The sequence below is a fragment of the Chelon labrosus genome (genome assembly GCF_963514085.1).
Source record: "Chelon labrosus genome assembly, chromosome: 21".
Taxonomy (NCBI): Eukaryota; Metazoa; Chordata; class Actinopteri; order Mugiliformes; family Mugilidae; genus Chelon; species Chelon labrosus.
In genome coordinates this window covers 7,870,632-7,896,809 of record NC_140354.1, presented here as the reverse complement: position 1 = coordinate 7,896,809, position 26,178 = coordinate 7,870,632, and the positions used below count along the sequence as shown (strand labels likewise).

Sequence of the window (26,178 nt, the reverse complement as noted above, 5' to 3'; positions counted from 1 at the left end):
GTTGGATAATAAAAACAGGCGATCAATAAAAAAAATAAATAAAAAACCTTCCGAGGTGCTTCAGGGCAGATTGAGGTGAATGGAGGTGTTAAAAAAAAAAAGATGCCAATTACCTGCAGAGCAGATACAAATACTGCCAACCGTGAGTCTGTGAAATTGTGTGGAGTACAAGAATGTGATATGACTAAAGAAGCAGCAACTCTGATTCATACGCTCAATTCCCAGGAGAGACTCGTGCAGTTTCCCTGGCACCAGGAAGGAAGAGGATTTATTTGTCAGGACGAGCGGTTTGGAAAGAGGCCAGACTGTGATTTTCGTAACGCACAATTTAAAGACTATGTGCCACAGTGATTACACTTTTATATTCAACCAGGGCTCCTCATTTAATTAGATTTATTGATTTGGCAACTTGGGCCATGTTTCATGCCGTCTGTGTACACAGCTGTCGCAATCGCTGTGTTTTCATGGAGGCTAACATTTCACTGACAATCAGAATTACAACATCTCTTGTAACCACCTCGGTCAGAACAGACCGGCCTGATCAGAAGGACTTTAGAGGGGTGGTTCGATAATGTGTTCAGTAGGTAAAAATGAGCTCCAAATTACTTTTCTGTGCACGTTTGCCCCACGTGGGGTATCAGGTGACGCGGTTCTACCATCCGTGGAGTGCCATGGTCTGAAGTCACATGTCTCCAGGAGGAAATTCGTCCTTCTTCTGTTGTTGTCTTCTGTTTCTTTCACGTTCTTCTTCTGTTGTTGCTGTTTTCAGCAGATTTGACACTCCACCAATGGCAGAACCACTTTGTCAAGAAAAAAAACCTCTGGTGTCATTTGGAGTCGTTCGGACGATACCAGAACCAGACTGGGGCACCGAAACGCAGCCTCTAAATAACGCATTATCTGCCGCGAAACTCGTTCATTTCACCAATATTTTGCTTTGATACGCTAGTGCTATTCCCTGTTGAGTCCGGAGTTACCTGTTATCTATTCGCGGACGTGCAGCAGTTTGTTGTTCTTTGGCCAGCTGTTCCTCTCTCTGCTTCTGCATCCTCCTTTCAATGAGCTCCTCATCCGTATACTCTGGCTCAAAACGTTAAGGACGTCATCATAAACAAAGTCGTTGTCCACAACCTCAGAATCAGAAAAATATTCAGCCATGTTGCAAAAAACTAGCAGTAGCAAATTACAAGTAAACAAGCCGCGCGGCGCTCAGAGATGACATCATCCAGGTCAGACGTTAGTAGGTTAATCTACAGACCCCGGCTGATGATGATAGGTAACTCCGGACTCAACGGGGAATAGCACTAGCGTATCATAACAAAATACTGGTGAAATGAATGAGTTTCGCGGCAGATAATGCGTTATTTAGAGGCTGTGTTTCGGTGCCCCAGTCACTCCAACTATATGGATATTCGCGGATCTAAATATCGTACGACACCAAATGACACCAAAGATATGGGTGAGAATGATCGTATTTTATGCTAGAAATAAGATCTAGGTTGTAAAAAATGGTAGTTCCCCTTTACGTTCTCCAAGACGCTGAACAACCAACATGCACATTTTCGTCTGTGTGGTGCAGATAAATAGTGCATTTACATCGGACTGCATTTCACTGTTGAATCTATGTGAATTTCTGAATTTTGATGCAAGATGTGATTATTTAATAAAATCAATGAGCTCCTTCTAGTTTGCAAATAAAAACAAATATTGATCCAAATACTTATAATAATTGTGGTGAATTACTGTTGTAATCATGAGCTGATGTAGACTTACATGCACTCTGTGTTGTATTAGCAGACAGCTATGTTCTGAAGCTTTAGTTTAGATGTTGTCTAGTAAATAATGTTTATAAATGATTATTATGAAGGCAAAAAATACATAAAAAGAGTCTAGGTAGTAAAAAAAGAGAATTTCCCTTCAAGGTTCATGAGGTTCGGGTGAACATACAGCCTTTATTATCTTTGAGTATCATAAAAATCAAATGAAACTTCCATTAAAGCCATAAACATCCAAGTGATGGGTCACAGGCTGCCAGAACTATTGTAAACAATCACCAGAAACACAGTGAGAATAACACTGAGACACAAGGCGAGGAAAGCTCAAAAGAACATGAAATAAAGAAAAGAAAAACAGTAAGTGAAAAAAAAATATATGTATTTGGCGACAGTTAAATGAAATGAGATTACATGCAGATGGTTTCTGACAAGCTTCGTTTTCAAAGGATGAGGAAGTTTAGGGCAGGAAAAAAAGGCACATTTCACAACTCTGAAAACTGAACACGATTCATTCACGTTCTGATCTTTGCCTCAGGATTAAAAGAAGAAATATCTACCCAAGATTCAAGTGCTTTTTTTTTTTTTTTTTTTTTTTCCTCCTGACGCTCCTCTGCAGAAATCTGACCTGACAGCCTCCAGTGTTTTCTAATAACTTATGATTACGGATAGTGAGAATATGAATCCATGGTTTGGTGAAGGCGGAGCTGGTCTGCTGACTACACAGTCAACATCACCTTCACAATGGTGCTACAAAAAAAACGCAACCACGCGCATGCACAAACCTTCCTGTTGCCTTAAAAACACTTAAGTCACAGCACATTAGCTTCCAATTTAAAGTGCATTACGGCAGCGGATGAAAAAGCTGCTCCGCTGAACACCGCATTTTAATTGACCTCAGCTAATGTCATTTAAATGTACTACACTGTTCCATGTTTTCCGTGTTTGATTGTACTCTGAAGCTCCATTCATCCAAGTGCAGACATTTATGGGACATACATATATGACTAATACCTAATATATTAAACACATTTGACCGAAGGATAACATGAAGACTGTACAGTACAGTGGCTGCGTTCACATGGACATTAAATAAAATGGTCTGAAGCCATATTTTTAACGTTGCCGTCCACATGGATTCTGGTTTCGTCACTTGTCGTTTTGCATTTTCATTCAGATCATCAGTGGAACACCAGCCCGGGAGCTAGCCCAAAAGTTGGACTGGAGTCACGCGATGGAAACTGATTATGATCCAGCAATGACCAACCAAACTGTTTGAACTGGAGATCAATTTGTTTACAGTGAAATGGCTTTGATTGGTTGTAGAACTATCCAGTTGTGTACAGAGGTATATTTATTCTCTGTATTGGTCGAAACATGCCCTGTAATGAAATCCAAATGCCATGTTACCCAACTCATACCAGTCACTACTTTGTGAACACTTACAAATGCAGTGTTGCCAGACTGTAATATAAGTTTAAAGGTGTAGGGCAAAATAGTCAAAATCTGTCATCTTTCAGACTGTTGAATTAAACTTATTCAAACATCAGCCAGTAACAGTTAGAATTAATTTAGCTTAATTGCTTAAACTGTGTGTTTTTTTATTTCACCATATCTATATCTTTTTCATTTGAGTTTACAATTTTCTTTTTTACAGTGCATTTCTTACCAAACACTGCTACTGCGATCACAAACAAGATTCCACTCACCCACAAAACAATCAGATAAACTCCACCACTGATATTTTAAGATTTTTGTTTTGTAGCCTGGTTGAGGAGCCTTTCAGAATATTTCAGTGATATATCGGTGAATTTTAAAAATAACAGGCAGAAGAACAAAAACAGGTGCAGGAGTAGGGGCAATAATGAAGTAAGAGAAGCTGCCAACTGTCAGGGAAGTCAAAATGAACTGAACTTCAGTATGAAGCAGTTGGCTCCCCTTTACTTCTGGCCTCCGATGCCTTCCCCACAGCCAGGGCTGAAGCACCGTAGATCACCATTATCCTGTCAGGTGTTGGGCTGTGTGATAGATACAGCACCGGGCTGACAGAGTCATGAATGGGTGCTGAGCGGTAGAAGACGGGAGACATACCCTGTGTGTGAACTACAGGAGAGTGTCTGATGATAAACACAGATGGAGCTCCTCCTGGAGGCCTATCTGTCAGTGGATCTGTCACGAATGGAGCTTCATCGCTCACGAGGGGGACGAGGAGTTGGGAGGCGGGCGCTGCTGAGGAATGGATAAACGTCAGCCATGAGAGAATGATCATGGCGATTTGTTCGTTTTGCTTCTTGTGCTGGTTTCTGTTCCAATCTCATTACACAGGTGTGGACGTGACAGGCTGTTTTTCTTGTCGCTACTCTGCTCTTGGAATTGCTTTACTGGCTTGAGCATCTGAGAGTCTTTACACTGTATCTTTAATATACATCGGGCTTTGAACCAGAAGCTGCATATACAAAAGTATGCTTTAGGATGAGTGTTTGTAAAGCTTGCTTATTTTAGTCGTAACATCTGACAATTTGTGCAAATGGACAATTGGAGAAATGAGAGGTAGGCAATTTAAACTTCGCTCTCCTCTAAATACAACCAACCATACGGCTACATTATCCACATTTCTAAAGGTTATCTTGGCCTTCGGACCAAGCTGAGGATAAACTCATCAGTTCGAATATAATCGTTAAAAAGTTGTGAAGTGTTGCGAAAAGACTGTTGCGAAAGACCCTTTACATAAATTCCCTTTAATTACCATGATGCGGTGTTCCAGCTTTCATCATGGAACTTAAACCACTGACATTTGGTCCCTGTTAACAAATTTGATAAATTACATTTAATCTGTGCAACAAAGGTCCCATAAGAGGGCACACTGTCCAACCAGCAGCAAGTAAGGCCTCATGTACAGGAACTGATTTTTTACCATTTGAGTTCTCACTTTTTGTCAGTCAGGATGATGTTGACCGTTACAAACACAAGGCATGACCCGGCCCACAGCAACACAAACCACACCCAGAAGGCGTGGCGGAAGGGAGACCGGTGCTTGTTGATGGCGTCTCTGCCCACCACAGGTTCCAGGTGGCGTCTGGCGAAATACACAAGGCAGGCTGGGACAATGTACTGGATCCCTGTCCCTGCGTAGGAGCCAGTAATGCCCACTAGGGACTCCAAGTTGTGGGTGCAGAAGGCCACCACGATTGGAGGCACAAGGGTAATGAGAGGAAACACGACACGGTCCACTATCCATGGGTAGGTGCCTCCTTCCCGGTGGAACAGGGTCTTCCAGTTGTTGCGAAGTGTGACGGCGATGATGGGGAAGTTGGTGCTAATGGTAAAAACGGGGAACAGGCCAAGGAAGTAGCGCAGTACTGGAATATCTAAGACATCGCAGTTGTCTGTGAAGTTCAAGGTGTACATGTCGTGCAGCAGCGAGCTCTGGAAGCAGAAGATGGCAGTGAATGAAAGGAGGACGTAGAAGCCCAGGATCAGGACGTAGTCCGCTAACACCAGAGTGCCGACGCGCTTCTTTTCCGATATGGGGGTCACCAGCGAGGGCAGCGAGTGTTGGCACATGAAGGAGTAGACACACACCCCGAACAGGTTGGGGACCCCAGATATGGAGGCGACCGGTGGGTGGCCCTCACCGGTGCCTTTACCAATGCGGATTAGAGCCAAGATGATCATCATGGTGAAGGCTGCAAAACACAAAACAGGAAAATAACATTAAGAACACACTCTCAAAGATGAATTAAAGGGGATATTGTTATTTTAAATTTGGCTATGTTAGTTAAAATGGTTTTATATTTAGAGGGTTAAGTCATCTTTCTGCCATTCACATTGGCAGCTGTGAACAACTTGTAAAATAGTTTTAAAGGACCAGTGGGTTGGATTTAGTGCCATCTTGTGGTGAGAGTGAAAACTGCAACCAGCTGAGGCACCCTCTCCCCTTCGATTCAACATAAAAATGTGAAAGAACCAGAACCAGAAAGAGTAGAAACATGGCCTTAAAATCCCATCCACTGGACATTTAAAGATATCTGAAGTGATTCCATAAACTGTTGCTTTTCAGAAGTCACTGTAGCCAGGACTTTAATAAATGCTAGTTTGGGCTTCAGCAGCATTTTGTTCTGCACTGTAAAGCAACATCTACCAACAACTGCTTTTAAAAAGAAAAGGCAGCATGTGGATAAAGTTTATTCTCCCAGTGTTGAACTGCCTTCCAGCTGTTTGTCCCAGAAGCATCAGGCGTTAAAAAAACAAAATGGTTAACATTTCATGGACTAGTGTAAAATCAGGTGAAGAGAGAGAAGCCTCCTGTGTGTCTGCATCTCCTGCTGTTCGCATTGCATCTCCAATTGATTCCTGGAGGTACCTCTCTGGCAACTAGCATGAGTGTGTCTAAAGGAGACTCCTGAGCACGGCATGCCGTCCTGTTACGGGCTGGCAGTCATGTGGCCCAGCAACCAATCTACCCTCCACACGCACTCAATCAGGCCGTGACACCAGGAGTTAGTCATAGCCCTGCAATGGCCAGCAGCCAGCTCCTCTGCTTTCATCATCAGCTGTCCTTTAAACACAGGGTGACATTTAGGAACCATAATCTGCCACACATAGGAAGGAAATTATTCTATATCACACACCTCCGTGCACTCTGACTGGGCGTAATGGATCACTGGATGTGTAAGATCCAGGCCACCTTTGATGGAAGGTAAATATAGCTGCAGGTCCAGCAGGTCTGTTTACTAGCTACAGGATAGTTTTGATAGTGAACTAATGTACGTCAGGAGGGTAAAAATAGAAATTAACATGAAATGGATTAAAAAGAACCAACAGTATTACTACAAATACATGTTGTTAGTATGATGAAGAGAGAGAGGCTTTATTGAGGTGTTTTTTGAATTTCAGTCAAACATATATTTCAGAGACTATGCAACCATGAGAGAAGATGCAGTTTTCAAAATGACAAAAACAACCTCAGAATGGAGATTTTAACATGAAAACTGCAATTACTAAGAAGACCTAGGAAGCTAAGAAGAGCTGTAAACCATTGTACAGAGCTGGCATCTCCCGAATCATGTTGTTGTTGTTTTTTTTCCTGTCACTTCTGTTTCTCTTTCCATGCTTTGCTTCTCTAAGCTGAACGGTCAGACAAAGTGATCTATCAGACCAACTCATTCCACCGCCAATACAACATGCTGAATCCTCTGAAAAGCCTCCTGACTAGTGGCGGGAGACACACCTCTAAAGCTAGGGTCACAGATGCTCACCAGCATTGGCCAGACACTGGCTAAAAGCCCGACCACGGGCTTGGTGTGTCACGGCCTTTACGCTTACTATCGCAGCAGTTTTTTTCTCCTTGGGAAAAATAAAATCTTGCTTGGCTTTGCTCCACTGCTAATAGTGGCTCTTCTGGTTTCCAACTTTGTTGGATGAATACATACTACGGTCACTTGCTTGTATGAAGATTTATTTCCTTTCACACAGATGCAAATAGTACCCTTGATTGGCACTTTCCTTGAACTCTCTTCTCAGTAAATGTACGCCATACACAGGTCAAGAGCCAAACTGTAAAACCTGTTGCACAAGTGTTCAATATTTGATGCATCTCTTGCTTACGTCCAATTTGCGACTCCCTGTTCTGACCTTCACCTTACACAGAGGGATCAAAAGGTAGGCAACAGACCAGCTTTCAAGGACAAGGACACGCGCGTCTTAAAAATGTCACATCATTATATTATTAAGTCACAAAACTGCCTCCTTTTGCGCGTCTCTTAATTACTCTCTACCTCACATCTGTACTGTGTGAAAGAGTCGTCACCGCAACCCATCTGTTTGCACCGTCTGTTTTTATTCTCCTTTATCTTTATCTTTCCGGTCGGTAAGAAGCAAAGTGTGAAACAATGAGCACATCCAACAGTCTGTCTGCTGTACACAAGGGAGGGAAAAGGAGAGGAAAGAAGTTTTTCACACCTTCGGGCTGCACAGGAAGGAAACTAGCATGAGGCTTTTAATTAAGAGCACCTCAGGGTTGCTGGGCTCGATAACATCATTACCTTTACGGCACCTTTTTTGTAAGTTTGGCCAAGATTAACATGCTGCAAGAGGGCCCATGAGGACGGTTGAACTGGGAAGCTTCCAGTTAAACATTAATGAGCGTTAATAACATCCAGAATCCCTTAAAATCACAAGATCTAAATGTATATCACGTGCTACTTCCTGCCCACAATTAGAAGCCAATCATTCATTTAGCCTGCTAAAGTCACAAGAATTTTATTTTTGCTGAAAACCAATCAGGAACCAGAATGAAGCTTTTCAACGTGTGCTCATTTGTCACCGACTCTCGGCTGCATAATGATACATGAGGTGGGCAAATCACGTGTGCCTGTGACAATTTTATCACCCCTGTTGCTCCTATAGCTATGAATGTCAACGCTGAATCATCTCGCAGCCATGAAATAAAACCACATCAGCACTGATCACCTCAACTGATTTGAATGAGCAGAGTACAGAGCCTATATGCTTATTTACAAGTAGGTCTCTGGACCTGCCAATACTCTCTACTACACTTAACATGTGACAACGGAAGTAAATTGAAAAGGTGTCAACCACCCACATATCACACCCACATTACAAAGGTCTGTGGAGCTTGCGGCCTGTGATTTATATCACCGAGATGTGGATGGCAATGACCTTGCGACCCTCCAGAGAAAGCTCTTACAGCTTTATTGTAGCAAACAGCCACTGCAGTTAAGCTAAGGCTGGCAGACACCTTTAATGCTCTAAGGAGTCGTTGGCTGCCGAGGGAGAAAGACTGTGAGCTCCTATCTGAAAAGAGATGGGAATGCTGGACTCAATTAATGAGTAGAAAATGGTTGAAGGTGAGAGGTGATCAATCTCATGTGCGACGGAGCACGAGAAAGCTGAAGTTGGGAGGTCTTGCTTCTTGGCGAGAATGACTGAGAACATGAGCAATTCTTTAATGACAATAGCAAGGTCAAGGACATTTTTAACATTTAGAAGAGCACCACTGATCTGACAGCTTTTCAAACTATACAGAAACCTGGTTGGTCTGATGCGGTTCCTCGTTTTTTTTTTTTTTCACGACGCTTGCCAATTTAAACATCCTCCCTCTAGTGGTTTCAGAGCACAGCAATCATCCCATCGTTAATTAAGAGAGACACTCCTTGAGCACTCTTGGATAATCTCTGCGGTAATTAGCAACGCCGACTCTTTGCCCAGTTCTCACCAGGGTTTCGAGATTTTCTTTCTTTCTTTCTGCGGCAGACCTGTCTCGCTCCAAACCCATCATCACCGGAGGTAGCGGGCTGCTGCCGCCGCTGTATTTGGTGGGCGGCCGGATGATAAGTGGCCGCCTCGCCTCCTAACAAGTTCTGCGATCTCAGATAGGTCTATCAGTAAACACTGCACAAAGCAGCACAGCGGTTGGCCCGCTGTTTAGCACCCTATGATGCAGCTCAGGTTCACAGGGATGAGCTAACCAGCCTCTGTGACTCTTAACAGCCCCATGAAAACATCAATTAGTCCACTCACTCAGCCAGAGCTCTGAAATCTGTACAATAAATACAGAGAAGATGTCAGTGCGGGCAGCACAGTGGTGTGGTGGTTAGCACTGATGCCTCACAGCAAGAAGGATCTGGGTTTGACTGTTCTGTTCCAAAGACATGCTTGTTGGGGATTCTAAATTGGTTTGAGTGTGTCTCTCTGGCGACCTGTCCAGGGTGTACCGCGCCTCTGGGACAGGCTCCAGCGCCCCTGCAACCTTCCAGAGGACAAGCAGTTTGAATGAGTGAATGAAGATGCCAATGCACCTTTCTCTATGAACTGCAAAGACATGGAACAGTCCAAAGAATTCCCATTTTTAAAAAATTTTAAAAGTGAAACATGTTTCACTGATTAAAATGTCATATTTAAACTGTCTGGACCCTTTTAAGGGAACTAAGTAGTTCCTTCAGACTGTTGGTTCTCTGAATTTACACTGCAGTCTAGGCCCAAGAAGATTAGGCAAATTAGTCCTATGACTAAAAAAGACATGGCTGTTTTTTGTCATTTGTCATGTAATTTTTGCATATGATCATACAACAACCTGCAAGCAGGAAACCTTTGGAACTTAGAACCTACAAGGTTTCTAGTCCCTGGAGAAAGTTCCTGCAGCGGAAATGCAGATTTAGTGAACTGATGGAAAATTCATTAAAAAAAATAAATGTCTCCTTTATCAAGTGAAAACTGCAACATTTATCTGGTTGAGAAGAGCAGATTTAACAAGGCATTTTTACACTGTTAGGTAAGATAAAACTAGATAAACCTAAAAACAATCCTGGAGTGTAACAGCACTTTACTGGAATTATCTGTCAGAAAAATAAAAATGAATAAGGTCAAACACTTCAACAAACAATTTACAGTGCACGTTGTTTATTGAATGAAGAATCCTCTAATTAAATCTTTCTTGCCAAGCAATGAAGGAAACTCTGAGGTAAACAAAGACCTGAGGTCAAAGACTATAATTAAAAGTTAATGGATATAGGTCCGATTGATCGCGTCCTCCAACCAGACATCCACCAAACATCCCCCTAATCAGGCTGACACTCATCTCAGCAGGAAGTCAAACCTCTCATCACGCTTAGGAACATCGACACTAAGCAGAAATAGCAAACTAAAAAAAATGTAAGTAAACCTGGCACAAAATGTGTGATGCTTTAGTCCTTAACTGCCGACAGGCATGTCATAAAAAGCCAGAAAAGGAAGGATGATTTCCAGTCTCAGTTACTTTTTCTTAAATGTAATTTTTCAGGACCTTTGAACTGTGTGGTTCTATTGTACAGTTCATTAACACTGGCTCATATTTCAGCGTCCCCCTGTGAGCTGCATGCTCTGGACAAACTCAGCTTTACACTGAACAAGCCACCAGAGCCCATCTGACCTTCAAAGAAAAGAAATCTCCCTCCCTCTCCCATTTGAAATAGCACTGTGCTGCTGCTGTGAATATCCCTGCGGGCAATTTCTACGCGCTTTATACTGTGTTGTAGTAAACTGAGAGCGTTAGATGGATCACTGAAACTATGACTCTTGATACAAAAGTCAAAACTGCTCGGCAACAGATAATTCTTAACACTAGAGAAAAACAAGCTTTTAATCCGAAACGTTGAAAAGAAAGTGGCGACAGGGTGACCGTTTCAACAAGGAACTCCAATCTTTAATGATTTTCCTGTGAAATAAATGTGACAGTTGTTCTCGGGGAACACAGGATCCGTATGCTACTAACTCAACAGTTAATATAGACAGTAACACCTCTGAGGCTCCCTATAGCGATACACGCATCCCAGGAGAGGCACATGGAAGTGATTAATACTCGTTTACTGAGTGAGGAGGCTGTTAACTTATTCCCTTCCTTTCACACCACTCAATATAAATTAGAGAAGCTCTATACTCCTGTCAGTGTTTAGGAGGACGTTCCTCTGGAGCGCTGATAATGATCCTCTCCACTTACAGTGTGCAGGAAGTGAAGAGGCTGACTGCAACAATGTTTACCTTTCCCGTACATTTATCAATATAAATGTGTAAAGAAATTGCAGTTTAGGGAGCGACTGAGTACTACATGTATAAAAAATTGAAACATACAGCAAATGGCCACTAAACTACTATTCATCTTACTTTATTGCAGCTCTATTTGCATTGATCGTATACAGTGCTGAGAAGATAGACATGAAGGTTAAACATTTAAAAGTGAAGACTGGAGGATGGCAAACGTTTAAAGACTGAGATTGTGGAAAATAAAAATAATCTACTTTATATTGTCTAGTGTAACATTTGCACCACATACCATTTTGATTTAGGAACAATTATGTGTCTGCAAAATGTGTCACACTGATCCAGGCCAATGGCTGCTCTATTTTAAAACCCCAGCATGCTACAGGCAGTCACACCATCACTCATGTTTGGTGTAAAAAAACCAAAAAAACAGGGCTCGCTGGACACGAAGGTGACTACAGCTAAGCGGCAGCGGCCATGACAAGGCTGGAGCCGAGGGCAGGAGGCAGGGCCCCTGCTACCCAGCCAGCTGCTACACCCGACAACCAACAGCCCATGTCACCTCTCAGGGCAACACAGGTGACTGCCGGTGCATCCAGGGAGAGGTGAGTAATGGTCAGGAGTTGAGGCAGGGTCGCATGTCTGCCACGTGTTTGGAGTCAGTAGGTTTAGATAAAGTGGCGTCTCGAATGGTAGCGTTACCATCCCACACTGGAAGCAGCAGTATTCTGGCAAGCTTTTTGATTGAACAAATCAAACCACTTGTTGGTCACTTCAAATCAAGAATGTTGGCTGCAGAGATGATCAAGTTATTGAGTGTTATATATAATCACCATTTTTTTTCACAGTACACATTTAATACTTACAACAACAGTCCTATTTGCTACATTAGTGTGTTTTTTTGAGAGCACCACACCACTTAATGTCACAATCTACAGTATTTCTCAGAAGACACTAATAGGATAATTCGCTCTCTTGTCCTCGAGAAGCAGCTCTTCCAGAAACACTCCAACAAACAATCAATCACTCAAAGCGGGAAGTGTTTCTGGCTGCGCTACAAACAAAGATGCACCGCCACAGAGAGAAAATTAAAGGAACAAGGCCAGCGGTCAAGATTAATGGCCTAATGGACAAAGTAGGCCATGGCATTTTTAGAGCAAAGCTGAGACAGATTAGCATTGATAATTAAGCTCTAATTCCAAGGTTATTACCCTTTTCTTTGAAGGATAATTGGGTGTTTTACCAATCAAGGGGTTTTAATCCTTACTTTATTTCAGTGACTGACAAGGACCTCTGTATTTGAGTCATATGTCAGTCAATTGTATCAGTTCAAGATGTGATTAGTTTGACTTGGTACTTGCCCACTTAACATCTCCAAAGGTTTTTTTCCCCCCATCATCTCTACAAATCAATAATTCCAGGTGTCTTCGTTTACTAAACTATTCCTGAATTCTCAATATTCACACTGAACTACAACAATTGGAAAGTCAGTTCTATTGTGTGTGCTGTTGTTAAATACAGCACTGAAGGGGTGTTTCTGTTACTGTGTGCAGTCCCTGCTGGAGCCATTTTAAATCATTAGCCTGTGCTGTAAAGAGCCCTGCAGAAGTGACACAACTAATCAATTACAGAGAGCCAGGGGAGGGTAAGATGAAGAGTGAAAGATGCAGCTAAAACCCCTGTGTTATTTAGCCAGCCGGATAGTGGACATCGCGTGGATGCTGCTGTATCTGTGTGTTGTTTATGCGAGCCAGCACGCGGCTGTGCGGGGGTGGCAGGAGAGCCATGATTCAGTGGTGTTGTGATTTTAACAGCGGGCCCAGGACGGGTGGTTTATTTTCATCCGTCGCCCTGTGAGTGACGGTCCAATCAAGCCTGGGACGGCCTGTCAAGCCTGTCAGGCTGAGGAATGAGAGGAGATGGGAATCAAAGACACAGAGCAGGTCCGAACCATGATGGACGGATCCACGCACAGCAGCCACACAGACGAGGGCAGGAAGGATGGATGAAAGAAAAGGAAGGAGACACAGATAAAATGGAAATCTCTGTGGGTGTAAGACGAGGAGGCACCAAAGCAAGGGATTATGGAATAAGAAAGTCAAAATCTTACCAATCCAGCGCATGAGTGAGGTGAGAATCTGCAGATATTTGGTCTTCTGGGCGTTAAAGAAGGTGAAAGGCCCCAAGCAAACAGTAAACAAGCTCTGCAGAAAGGAATAAAGAAGAAAAAAAGTTTAATTACTATGGTAAGACACACAAACAAACAATAGCAACGTGAACACACTTCAGTTATCACAGAAAGGAATGACAAGAATCAAAAGCTCTGTTTTTGACTTGCAATTGTGATTTGGCCCTGACATGCAATTTTGAGACGCTAGCGCAGACGCATCATTCCCCAAGAGCTGTCAAAATCCCATCAGCGCTCTGAAAGATAGGTGAAAAGATGAAGAGATGGGCCAATCCATAGTGCACCAAAAAATTTCAAATCCTCACAGGCCACAACTCTGATTGCCTTTCAGATGCTTTCTTTATCAAGAGCTGCAATCAGAGGCAGTGGCTCAGCCTCTGTAGCTCCAATCCCATCAGTTCCCTTCACTCGTCCTCCTCAACGCCAGCAAACGTGCTCCCTTCATTCATTTCTTCCCTTTATTGCCATTCTCTGACACTCTCAGGTCTGACTGTGCAGTTTGAGTGGCGTGTGATCTCAGGCAGTCACTTGTGTGCCATTTCATCTGAAGAGCAGCCCGCAGGGCTTCAAAGAGGGACCTCACCCTCCCATTAAAACACATGGAGACACACACACTTTTATACTCACACGCCTCTGTGAGAACTAACATTAAGATTTCGGTTCAGTGTTGGATGTTCAGAATAAAGGAGGGAATGAACATAGAGACAAAAACCTACAGGACATCAGAGGATTAGAGCTTCCAGGGTCACTTTCCCCGTGGTTGGAAAGATTTTACAGGACAGAAAAAAAATACTTTCAACAAATAGATTATTCATGAAAGTAAAGTTAAAACTTAGAGAGGCAATGGAGGAAAAGTCTGGGAGGGATCCAATCCATCCATATGATTTTAATAATAAGCTCGGTGAACGTTGCAACATGCAAGGTTGTACATATATTTGAGGTAAAATAATGTTTTATTTTTATTTTAGACTTATGTTTCCATCCATTTCTTTTTGACATTTGTGGTTCTCAGAATATTAGACTCTCCATTTCTAACAAAAGGTTTAGATGGATGTTCTTTCGCACTAATTGCTTTGACATTTAGTGCAGATACTCCTTTCCTCCTCAGGAACAACTGCAACATCGGTGATCTCTGAACTTGTCACAAACGGGTCAAAATTGGAATATTTCCAACATTTTATTGCCTTGATACTTGACTTTATGACAAAATACCTGCAAAACTGATGGTATGCACGTTCACCTAAGCTGTTCCTTGTGTATAGCGCTAATTAGCAAAGGCATAGTTGCTAAACGAACAGATGAACCTGATGATACCTGCAAAACCTGATTAGTATTTTAAATCTGTTCTTTAATAAAACTGAAGCTTGAGTTAACGCATTACTGAAACAAACTATTGAGGGCTTCCACAGTCAATAACGGTGTGAACAAGTGTCACCATACACAATATAAGTTCTCATTCACACCTACTGGAGTACGATAACATTGCACTTAAAATGCTAAAATATTAGCAAAATATTGAATCACACTAATAGTTAATTGGTATTAAGCATGTAAACTTTACAAGTTCATAAAAAGTTGTTTGATTAATACAGAAGTAGACACATGATAATTAATTTTCCAAGAAACAAAAGGTCATGGGGGATATTTTAAAAACATGATTTATGTTGTTAATTGCTCATTTGTCCAATAGTCAACTAAAACGATGATTTAAAAGAAACAAAAAGGCTCTCATAATTCGTCCGAATAATGATGATGCCGATATGTCTATATATTAAAGTATTACCAGCTGTCCTTTTGGCAAAGTGCAGTCTAAGCTCAAGCCGAGCCAAAGCATAAATCTGCACCACCCATTGGAGGTAATGAATGAACCATTATGAAGAGAGATGTGTCTGAAGAAGAAAGTGAAATTAATGGCAGCTGGCTGACAGACAGCAGTATTTTAGCCCCCGGTGTTTCAGCAGTCGGTCCATTTCCAGCACCTTTCTGTCTAAAGATCACTTTGTAAACTACAGCATGGCATCAATCTGGGTAACATATCCAGCATGAAATGTACATATTATTCTCAGGAGGTTTTGCACTCTGTAGACCATATAACATTGTTCTATCCAGTAAAATGCAAGGACACACGATTGGAAACAAACAGGAAGACATAAGCTGATATTGCTTAGGGTGGCATAAATAGACACAAAGCCAAATACATGTGAGAGGACAGTGTTTCAAAATGGGACGTTTCTCCCAGGACTTTATGGATCCGCTTTATAAACATATAAACAAATAAAAAAAAATTTAAAAAATGGTTTAACTTGCAGAGCCTATGCGAGTGGCCTAGACAGCTGTGAGAATTTACATTTGCTCGCAGTGTATTTGTGTCTCTATCTAGTTACACCAACAATGTGCTAGCCGGCGTCATGACTGGAACTCAGGGGATGATTGGATGGTTGGAGTTGAAGCTCATAAATGTTCAAAAGCTGTTACATGAAATCCAACGCAAGATATAAATTAAACCTATGTATATTGTATTGTATATTGCCTGTACAATCAAATCAAAAGGGACAGCTCAATGATTCAATGGTCAAAATGCACATCATTAGATATCATAGATGATTATCAGGTCATCCAGCCTGGAGCAGGTAATATCGCTGAGGGTTAACAGCACAAAAGCTGTTTGTCGCGTATGTAGGACTCCGCCTGATGAATCTCTCACTGTTTTCTGTGTCACTCATGAATCAAGGCTGCACATCCAACGGCTAACCCATAAAACCCCACACCAACCAATGGCCTGAGGACACTGGACTCCACTCAGCTGTATCTCAGCAGCAAGAGCCAGAAAACAGCACCACTCCAAATAATAAATAACTGCATCACATCTTTACTGAGATTTGCAGCATTCTGTTAGATATCCTAACAGACCGTGTGGCTACCAGGGAATGCGTTTGTATTGATATGTGGTGGTGTTTTATTCTTTCTACCTATTCTGATCAATAAATGACCAAACACTACATCACCCCAGCAGATTAGTCAGCAGTCAAAGTTATATTCTGAGAAACACAAATAGACACACAAGGTGAAATAATATTTGTTATAATACAGTAAATATTAAACCACTGGAGACGATCTGCTCCCACTGCCAACACTGTTCATTGTTGACTTGGTATACTATTCGTAGTTTGGTGTACTATAAATGAGATAAAGCATAATATGGACTATTAACTAAGTATTGTAATATGTATGTATTCCTACAGCAGAAAGATCAACTGAAAGGCCTGAAAATGAGTTCTTGTCTTTGGTAGACATTAGACATCAGATTATAGAGGAACTAGGGTGGTGCACAGGGAAGAGAAGAAGAAACAGAAAAAGACAGGGTTTTAGGGAGAGAGAAAACATGGGATGGAAAAATAAGATGAGGAAGAGTGAGCGGGTGAGTGCAGAGGAATCGGATGCCATGTTTTCTAGGGTGACTGTAGGGATTTTTCATGGCCGTACTAAACAATGGACTAATAGGGTCACTTTAAAAGAAAAAGTGAAATGTCTTCAAGAAAGTCCAGTTGCCTTTGTTTTAGTTAAATTGCAATTGAGCAGATACGTCAAAATGATTTGTAATGCTTTACGCACATTTAACAAGTTTAATTTGCTTGGTCTTCAGTCAGCTTAACAGCAGAAATATATCATACTCATCACAGACAGCAGCATCTCCGGTCTTTTCATTTTTTACCAGTAGGCTTTAAATGTGAAACTGCTGCTTCTGAATTTTGGCTTTTTCTTTGGCTTGTGTACCCTGACAACATGGTGTACGTTCGTAAAAGAGTTTGTATTCAGGGTCGCGGGTGGGCTGGAGCCTATCCCAGCTATCATCGGGCGAGAGGAGCCGTACACGATGGACAGGTCGCCAGTCTATCGCAGGGCTAATGAAGAGAACCCGGAACCTTCTTGCTGTGAGGCAGGTTAACACCCATTGTTGGCATATGCATGGAGCAGGATCGTCTTATTTTCTGATGGTGGCTATGATACGCAGTCTTGGGATTATTTGGCAAGAACATATAGTGTCTTTGGACCTGTCCAGGGTGTACCCTGCCTCTCGCTCGATGACAGCTGGGATAGGCCCCAGCAGACCCTGCGACCCTTAACAGGAACAAGCGGTTACAGAAGATGAATGAATGAATGAATGAATACAGTGTCTTTGTCTGGGTTGCATCTCTAAAAGGACGCTCTGTGAAGAGAAGGAAACCAAGAACTTGTTTGCCCCCAATGAAAGTAATTATTAAGGGGGACCCTAGATGGCAATCTTTAAGCATATGACAATTATAAACGGCTTTAAATATATAAAGCCCCTACAGTGCATCTACAACCCTAGTTAGGGCTCCCCTTTTACCTACCCTATGTCAAATGCTAGTTAGAATAGAGCGATGGGACACATACTTCTTTGCCTGGGGCCCCCCAGGACCTAGCATCACCACAGCATCTCTACAGATAAACAGTCCAACAGGGAGAACAACTAACTCATGCAGATTTCTATTTCCTTACAATATAACAGTTGTGTTTGTCCAATGCTCTGTGGTTCTGTCAACATGTAGCACGTAATGTTGTTGTTCAGAGTCACATGAGCTGCTTGAGCAACAATGTGTTTTTCACTTCAGACTTCCTGATGTGGAAAATGATTGAACACATCCTTCACTTACGAAAAACAAAGACGCTACAGAAGCATCCATCAGTCACCTCTATGCACCAAGACTGCCTTTTTAACAGAAATTATCTCAGTATTAGACTGAGCGGCGCCGTATTCAGCAAACACGGTCAGCCTCCGTCTAAAAAGTGCAGCGGTGTCACCTAGAAAAATAAAACTGCCAGGCTCCAAGATGAATATAACTAGAATTTCATAACACCAGCAGATTGAAAGACGTTTGCCTCCAATGCATTTATTCATTTAATACTTAGTTCAGCCTGTTCAAGCAATTTCATCTCACTCTTGTTTGTAATGCCAACGTACCGATTTTGTCTGCATTTTTGCTTTGTCTTCACAGAAAGTGCTTACGTTTCATGCTCAGTTTAATAAATGCCGCAATAAACAAAAACAAATTCTGTCAGGAGAAAAGTGTGGTGATTCAATTCTGTGTCGATACCCTCCCCACCATCAACACCACCACCTCCTCACCAGTCCCTCCTCTTCAGCGACGTGATGGGTTTTGCTCCTCCGACGCGGCACACTTCTCAACTATGAGCATTTCAAGTTTGACAGCAAAGATCCCCCATTTCTCTTGCTCAGTAGAAGACAACACTTCAGCAGTCACCTGGCCCGCTGCAATCACACACCTCGGCGAAACGCAATAAACGGGGTAGTCCGAGATGAGAAACTGCAAAGGTGACCAAAGCAATGATGGATACGAACGCTGAGATCTATCCTATTACCCCTCTTTGGAGAGTACAGACTGATGGTGTATGACTAAACACAAAGGAAAAAAAATATACTAGAATAACCTGCATGTAAAGTCACAGCAACTCAGACCTTTCCAGAAAGTAATAAATCATATCAACAGTACATTATAACTGTACTGTAACACGGAAGGAATCATCGGGCACAATGCTTGGTCCAGCTTGAGTTGGACATTTTAATCCTAAATTTAGGACTTCTATGCAACCTTAAATGGAATAAAATGTCCAGACTAAACAAGAAGTGAGATATCTATATTCAAGGTGCACAAAAATGTTTTGGTTCTGGGAATATCTACTATTTCAAGTAAGAACATCAATCCACACTCCCACACCAAAGTCTCATTACAGACCATGGCTGAAATCTTGGCGAGGTTCTATGGACACCATCTTTTTCTCATTACGTCAAAGCCAGAGGGTCCAACAAACTGCCGCCTCCTGATCTCTAAAACCAATTTCTCCGTTTCCACCTCTACACAAGGCAGACGATATTCCTTCTCAAGGCCATTTCACTGCAACACTCCTTCAGAAAAAGCAGTCGGTTTAGGGTCTAGACGCACAGTGCAGTGCGGACAACGGATCAAACCGATTCCAAACTTGGCAGCATCCATCATATGACATTTGAGCATTGCCATTTTGCTAAAAATGGAAAAAGTAGCACAACTGTGGGGTTCCAGGTGGTCTAGTCTTTTTTTATTTATGATAAATATAAAGTTAAGAAATAACTTTTCATACGCTCTCCGTTATGGCTGGGAAAAAGTTATAATTTGGAAGTAAGAGATTAATGGGGCTTAGATATGGTGAATGATCTCAATAATGGTGAAAACCCACCACCAACTGGCAACCCGGGCTATGGCTGTCAATCACTTCCAAGTCCATTCACACGAGTGTTTTGGATTTGTGCGGCTGAGAGAGTGCAGAGACTACGGAAGGGCATTTAATTGGCATTAGACGGCGTCACTCTGCGCTCACAAGCCATTCCACTGGTCTCTATAATCACCACATATGTGTTTCTCCAGAGCCACGTGTTTGTATTGCCCATCACAGTCAGGCTGTCAACCCCTGACCATCCACCCCATTTAAGTAATTACTCAACATACTGTATTTTTGTGTTCTGTGCTGTAGGGTCAGCTTGGCAATCATGGCACAGATGTCCTAAAGCTCTTGGATATAGCTGAATTTATACCCAGGAGAGGCATATGGACGCTTTGTACATGACTGTCAGGCTTTGGACAATTGTGAAAATTGTGTGATAAATGATTTTGGCTGGTGTTTCATCAGACGGAAAGAGGGTTAATGGTTAAATACCCAGAGGACGAGCAGTGATCATGTTAGGAACCATGTCCAGCAATGACAATCATAAGTGCCCTGGTGGCTCCAAGCGGTGGTCCAGCCGGGACACTAATAATCCAACCCATAATCAAACAGACAAAGCAGGATTATGATTCCCAATCCCCACAGTCCCAAGCTCCCTGACCATTTGTATCTGATGTTAATCTTCATTCTAAACAGATTTTAAACAGCAAATGCTGGCATCATATGTCAGCATTGATTTTTCTTTCATTGTTATTGTGGATTGCAGAATTTTAGTCATTGAGAAGATTGCTGCTTATATTTCTCATATTTCTATGTAAAGGAAATGTTTGGGGAAGTCTGAACATTTTGGTCAAACAAAACAAGACAAGGCAACTTTTATGCATTTCATGGAACAAACACTGATTTGATTCACTGACAAACCAATAAACTAACAATGAAAATAACTGCAGCCCTAATTTATACATTTATGTAGCACCATCCAAAACAATGTTACAAAGTGCTTTATGGGGGAAAACCAACTCCACCACCATTAAAACAATTCATCAAATTATAAAGCGCCATCAATACCAGACATTTTATTTAGTGCCCATATAAACACTTAAGTTGGAGTCGATGATTAGCACAATTTTAATCGGAAAGACTAAACATTGGCCATGTTAATGCAGGGACGGACTTAAAATGGGAACCTTCAAACCCTCTGTGGTAGTAGTCACTGACTTTTTAGAACAAAACTGTGAGAATTTGATACGTATTATGTTGGGTTGCGACCATTTATCTAAATAACTCCAACCTGCAGCAATTTCTTTTTAAACATCCCACCTGTTTGGGACTAACTGAGCCATTTCCTCTTCATTTAACAACATTTCCAACCTAAACTGAGATGCGTTTCCTTTTTGTCCAGAGAGCATTGGCCTGATTTACACATGCAAAGAGATCATCCTATATGTGAAAGATAAATTGTAGTCATCTGTAGCGCCAAATCTGAAGGAAAGATGACAAGTGCCTCAATCTTTATGGATAAGGGAGGAGCTCCTTATTTTCCATCACAAAAACCTATTGTAATTCACCTTAATTACACAAAGAAAGCATAAAAATGTTCTTGGTCACATAAAAATATCCTACACGACATACGATAACATCACCTGTTTTGGTCGACATATAAAACCTACTTAAATGCCCGTTTATTTAATTACAAGATGCATTTCAATTTCACAGCATATTTGCATAGTGGCAATGCACGCAATTCTACACCAGTAGAGATATGTCTGAGCTGCCTCCCCACCGGCAGAACAGCTGTAAAACGGCAATAATTTAAGACCTCAACAACTGCATGCATCATTTAGCTTTAATTAAGACCGTGAGTTGAGCTCTTGAATGGTGAAGACTTTCTGCTTGACAGAAATTAAGACATTTGCTCACATTCCCAGTGCGAATGAACCAGTTAGCTTTGTTTTTTTCCATTAAGGCGGACGGGAAGTAATCAGCAGAGTGATTCGACATACATTTAAATAGCGCAAAGCCTAACAATATATATATGTTCATGATAGGAATCAAAGCTTATAGAAAGTGCATTATTTATAGTTCCTGACAATATTCCATCTTAATGATGCATAATGGAATAAAATGATCCGTGACTCAGTGATGGCGGGAAAAACAACACTTCAACGGCATCATACACAATGGAATACACAGTGGAATATTGGATATAATAGGACAGTTCACTGTCTTGATTTTTGACATGCATGATAAAAGACTTGTGGGTAACCTTATCGTAGTGGTTTGGAATAGAAATGCTATAAAATAGGCCATAAAAGCCCCTGAGATACATACAAACCCTTAAGATAGCAATAACAAGTCAACTGATTCACTGAGCACACGGGCAGCGGGGAGGAAAAGGGAAGTGAGACGCTCAGGATGATTGTGGTGGTGAGCAGGAGGAGATAATACAGAGGGGAGAAGAGACGCTGCCTGGGAGGCAACTCTCTGCAGTTAAACTATATGTTTGTCAGGATGAAAGAGAGTCGACTTTCAGCGCCATTAATCACCAGAAAACCTCTCCATCAAGCAGATATAAACAATTTATTAATAAACGCACGAATGAGAAAAATTACATATTTCAAGAGGCTGTCAGTGAAACCAATTAAGATATATGCTTCAGCTGGCCTTCAGTTTTTTTTAAAGTTATAATGTAATATAAAAAAATAATAAAGTGAGGACATGTTGGCAAAAAGAACAGAGGCAGATTTAATACTGCATGGTAAATGGTCTTGTATAGTCTTGTGGTTTTGTACCTATAGAAACTCAAAGCGCTTTACAGACACATCTACATTGGCACTGGGAATAAGTCAGGGTTCAGGGTCCTCCCCAAGGACTTCAGCATGTGGTGCATGCACCAGGGGTCAAACCGCTAACCTACTGCTTCATGGACAACCTGCTCTATACCCTATAGTGAAACTATTCGACTATTTTGATATGGTTTCAAGCAGGCGAGACTGCAATCTCAACTGCAATTGACTGTTTTATATCACTGGATCATAGTCAAATTCATATTTTGTGGACTTGGAATCTTACAAATTTAAATTGCAGATGCCTATTTTGACTCAGATGAAAGCTTGACTGTCCCACATTATTATATTATACTGTATAATGCTATTTATACGTAATGTGTTTTTTTAAGCCATTGTGCCCATTTGCCCCTGACAGAGGTGTAGTCTGAAACATGGCTGGGCTTAAATTCAGCATGAAAAAGAATCGAGTCTCATCCTTAAAAAAAAATGTATCAATAAATAAATAAAATACTCTTAGCCGCTGGCTTAGCACAATCTGTGAACGGAAACAAAAACAAACTACCATGCAGACTTCATAGCAGTTAAGAGACAGGGCTTTAGGTTCAGATAGTTAACAATAATGGACATTTGTAGCGAGTATTCTAGGAACTTCCAAGAAATAAAATGCAAATGTTTTGGGAGTTGATTGCATTAATTTGGCTGCGAGGAAGAAACAACGTTAAGGAAATGTGTAGCAATCTTTTTTTTTTTTTTTTGGAAATATGTTGCTTTCGTTGTGTTTCTCTTTAGTGTCTGTGGCAGCTACAGCAATCCCCTGTCTGGGTGCCATTTCAAAGCGCTGACAGATCATCAAAATGAACGACAAGTGTTTCTGGCAGCCTGTCGTACGCAATATGCTGACTCAGAGCAGAACAAAAGATTTATATCAGTTCAACATCTGCTGGACGTCTAACATTCCTAAAACCTAATTATAAATATTAATAACGATTGAGAGGGTCAGTGTTATGTTAATTTCTCATTTTTTTGTGTTTTATGAGCTGACTGAATATAACCGAGCGCTTATCTGGTGGCAGCAGAAGCCTCTCCATCCATCTCATATGTGAGCATCTCTGTCAGCTTTGGAGGCTGCTCTCACACCTCTGGGTCGCTGGGTCAACATTAAGATTCATAAATTCAAATTCCACAAAGACATATGCACAATAAATATCGTGCACCAGCACACACATTCACACAGTATGTGTGCATAGATAAATAAATAAAATAATAATACTGCTTCTCTCTCTTCCAGTGAACAAGACTCTGGATGCCCTGTCAGGTCAAGAGGAGCTACCAATGTGAATTAGTCCTATTAGCATAAAACTTTTTGTTCCTATATAGATAATTGCTGAAATAAGAGAAGTATGCAACTGTTTATTCAACAGATACACAGTCAAATTACTTGCTTTGCCCATGAACCATTTTTGAGCTATTTTACATAACACTTGAGGAGCAAATATATTCTGCTGCAGTATCTATCCTCCACAGCAAACGTCTTTTTGATGTTGTGTTTACCGTGCTGTGGCTCTAAAAGTGATATATTGCTGTTATAGAAAGCCTTATCTATCCATGCTGATCAATGTCTCGCTGGTGTCTGAACTTTGATAATAACGGGAGCGTCTGTTTAGATGCTTGTCATGCATTGCCAGTGCACATTGGCCTCAAGCATACGTGAGTAAATTGGAAGGAAGTGAGCCAGCGAGGGTGAGTCACACATTCGCTCATTTAAGTGCAGACGAGATGACGTCCCGGGATTCAGAATCCTTCGCCGACTTGTTTGGTAACATTACCGTCAAGCATATTGCATCCACTGAGACAGTGATATCCTGATCAATCTGCTGCCAACTGTAGCATTTGAAGCACAACAAATGACATCAGTGTGATTATCAGCAAGATTTATGAGTGTAAATATGATATTATATATGCATGTATTCCTCTCTTTCTGCAACACACAATGGTCAGTGATCAGACTGGATCTTTGACTGCAACTTCTGCAACTTCTATTGATGAACGATTAGACACAGCGTGAGAATAAACTGTAACTATCTACATTACCAGAGTTACTGCAACATTGACAAACTCTAAAAGCTGGTGAAAGTCGCAGCCTAAACTGCTAATTAGGTATGTGGCCCTGGAGACTATTATGCCTCTGCGATTGAAGATAGGAGTGTAATGAGGGGAAGGAAGGCAACCCAGACAAAAGCAGGGGTAGAGGAGAAATAAAGTTGAGGGCGCAGAAATGAGGAGAACACAAGACTGTGTTTACTGTTTCAGTACTGCAATACTCAGAATTTAACTGAATAAATATGCGTCATTAAGTAAAATTAAGAAGAAATCAAACACTGTTAAGGTTGTGGTTTGACTGTGAGTGGGACACCCGTGCAGAAATTGCGAAGCATCCTGAACCGGACTCTCGGATAATATCACCCGCCAAGAGTCTGAAGATTAACTGTGTGACATTCAACTTTACACCACAGAGCCAACCTGATGGAGAAACTACAGAGCGGAGACAACTTTTATCTCTCTGCAGTGATACTAAATCACACAAATCTCATCACTGTCTCCCAGGGACTGTTGCAATATGCAAGCGTAGTTAATGAGTTGGCTGGACTGTTTGTGGCAGAACTCATGTGCAAACGTTAATCGCACATTGGTCATCGTCAGTGTGATTTAGAAGGTGATTAGGATGTTCCACTTCTGTGATTTTAATAACAACAAAAGGTCTTTCAGAAGAGAGCTCCTACCTTTCGCTAATGAGGTCACATTTACCTCGCAACATGTTTACGAACTCAGAATGAAAATTATAGAGATAATTGAAAGAAAAACTTGGCTTATTAACATTGCTTAGGACTTTTCAGCTGATAAAGAAACCGTTCAGTTTACAGTTGCAGGACTTTTAACTAAAAAATATGCTGATTCAGGACCTAAAATATTAGTCACCAGTGAGAATGAGTGGGTGTCGACTTAACCTGTGAAAACAAGCAAAATAGAGAAGAGTGGTCGACCAAAGGAACACACAGACTAACAGCAATGTGGTAACCAGACACCTAAACCTAAAGTATGGCTAGGATTAAAAAGGGTATGATGGAAAATGATGGCCAAAATACAAATGCTTATGTCTAGTTGTTCTCTGCTTAATCACGTCCTTTCAATGGGTGACCCAGACAAGTCTGTCTGAGGGGATGACAGATAATTAATAATAATACAGGACAAGAAGTTTAGAGGAGAAATGTCTCTTAAATAGAACTCAAATATCGCTTGACGCTACAAGGACCCCTGAGCAGACGCCGTTTGTAATATTATGCTACATTCACATTAGCGGGAACCATTGACGTAAGCTGACACCCAACACTTGTCACACATGTGATTGGCTAGACACTTTTTTTGTTGGAGTGACGTGTCAACCAATCGCATGTGTCTGAGCAGCATTCAAGGGCGACAATGTAGATGGCCATGCTGACTGAGTTGTAGCTTTTGTTGCTTGTAGTGTGAACGAGCCTTACGTCAAAAATTACGTTTAGAAACACAATTATAATATTTAACACTGTATTTTATGAAAAGTAACCATAGCCGTAACTATAAAAGCACAAGAAACAAAATATACTTCAGTACATTT

At 41.4% G+C, this 26,178-nt stretch overlaps 1 protein-coding gene across 1 annotated transcript in view; it reads right to left on the bottom strand.

Moving 5' to 3' along the window:
• Positions 1 to 1,932: 1,932 nt before the first annotated feature.
• The window catches only part of tmem104 (transmembrane protein 104), a 48,352-nt gene continuing 24,106 nt past the window's right edge, over positions 1,933 to 26,178 (bottom strand). Inside the window, exons 9-10 of the mRNA XM_084571281.1 lie at positions 13,420 to 13,513; positions 1,933 to 5,458 (exon numbers count right to left, since the gene is read on the bottom strand). Coding sequence (XP_084427407.1) covers positions 4,698 to 5,458; positions 13,420 to 13,513 — 855 coding nt within the window. The 3' untranslated portion in view covers positions 1,933 to 4,697. The remainder of the gene's footprint in view (positions 5,459 to 13,419; positions 13,514 to 26,178) is intronic.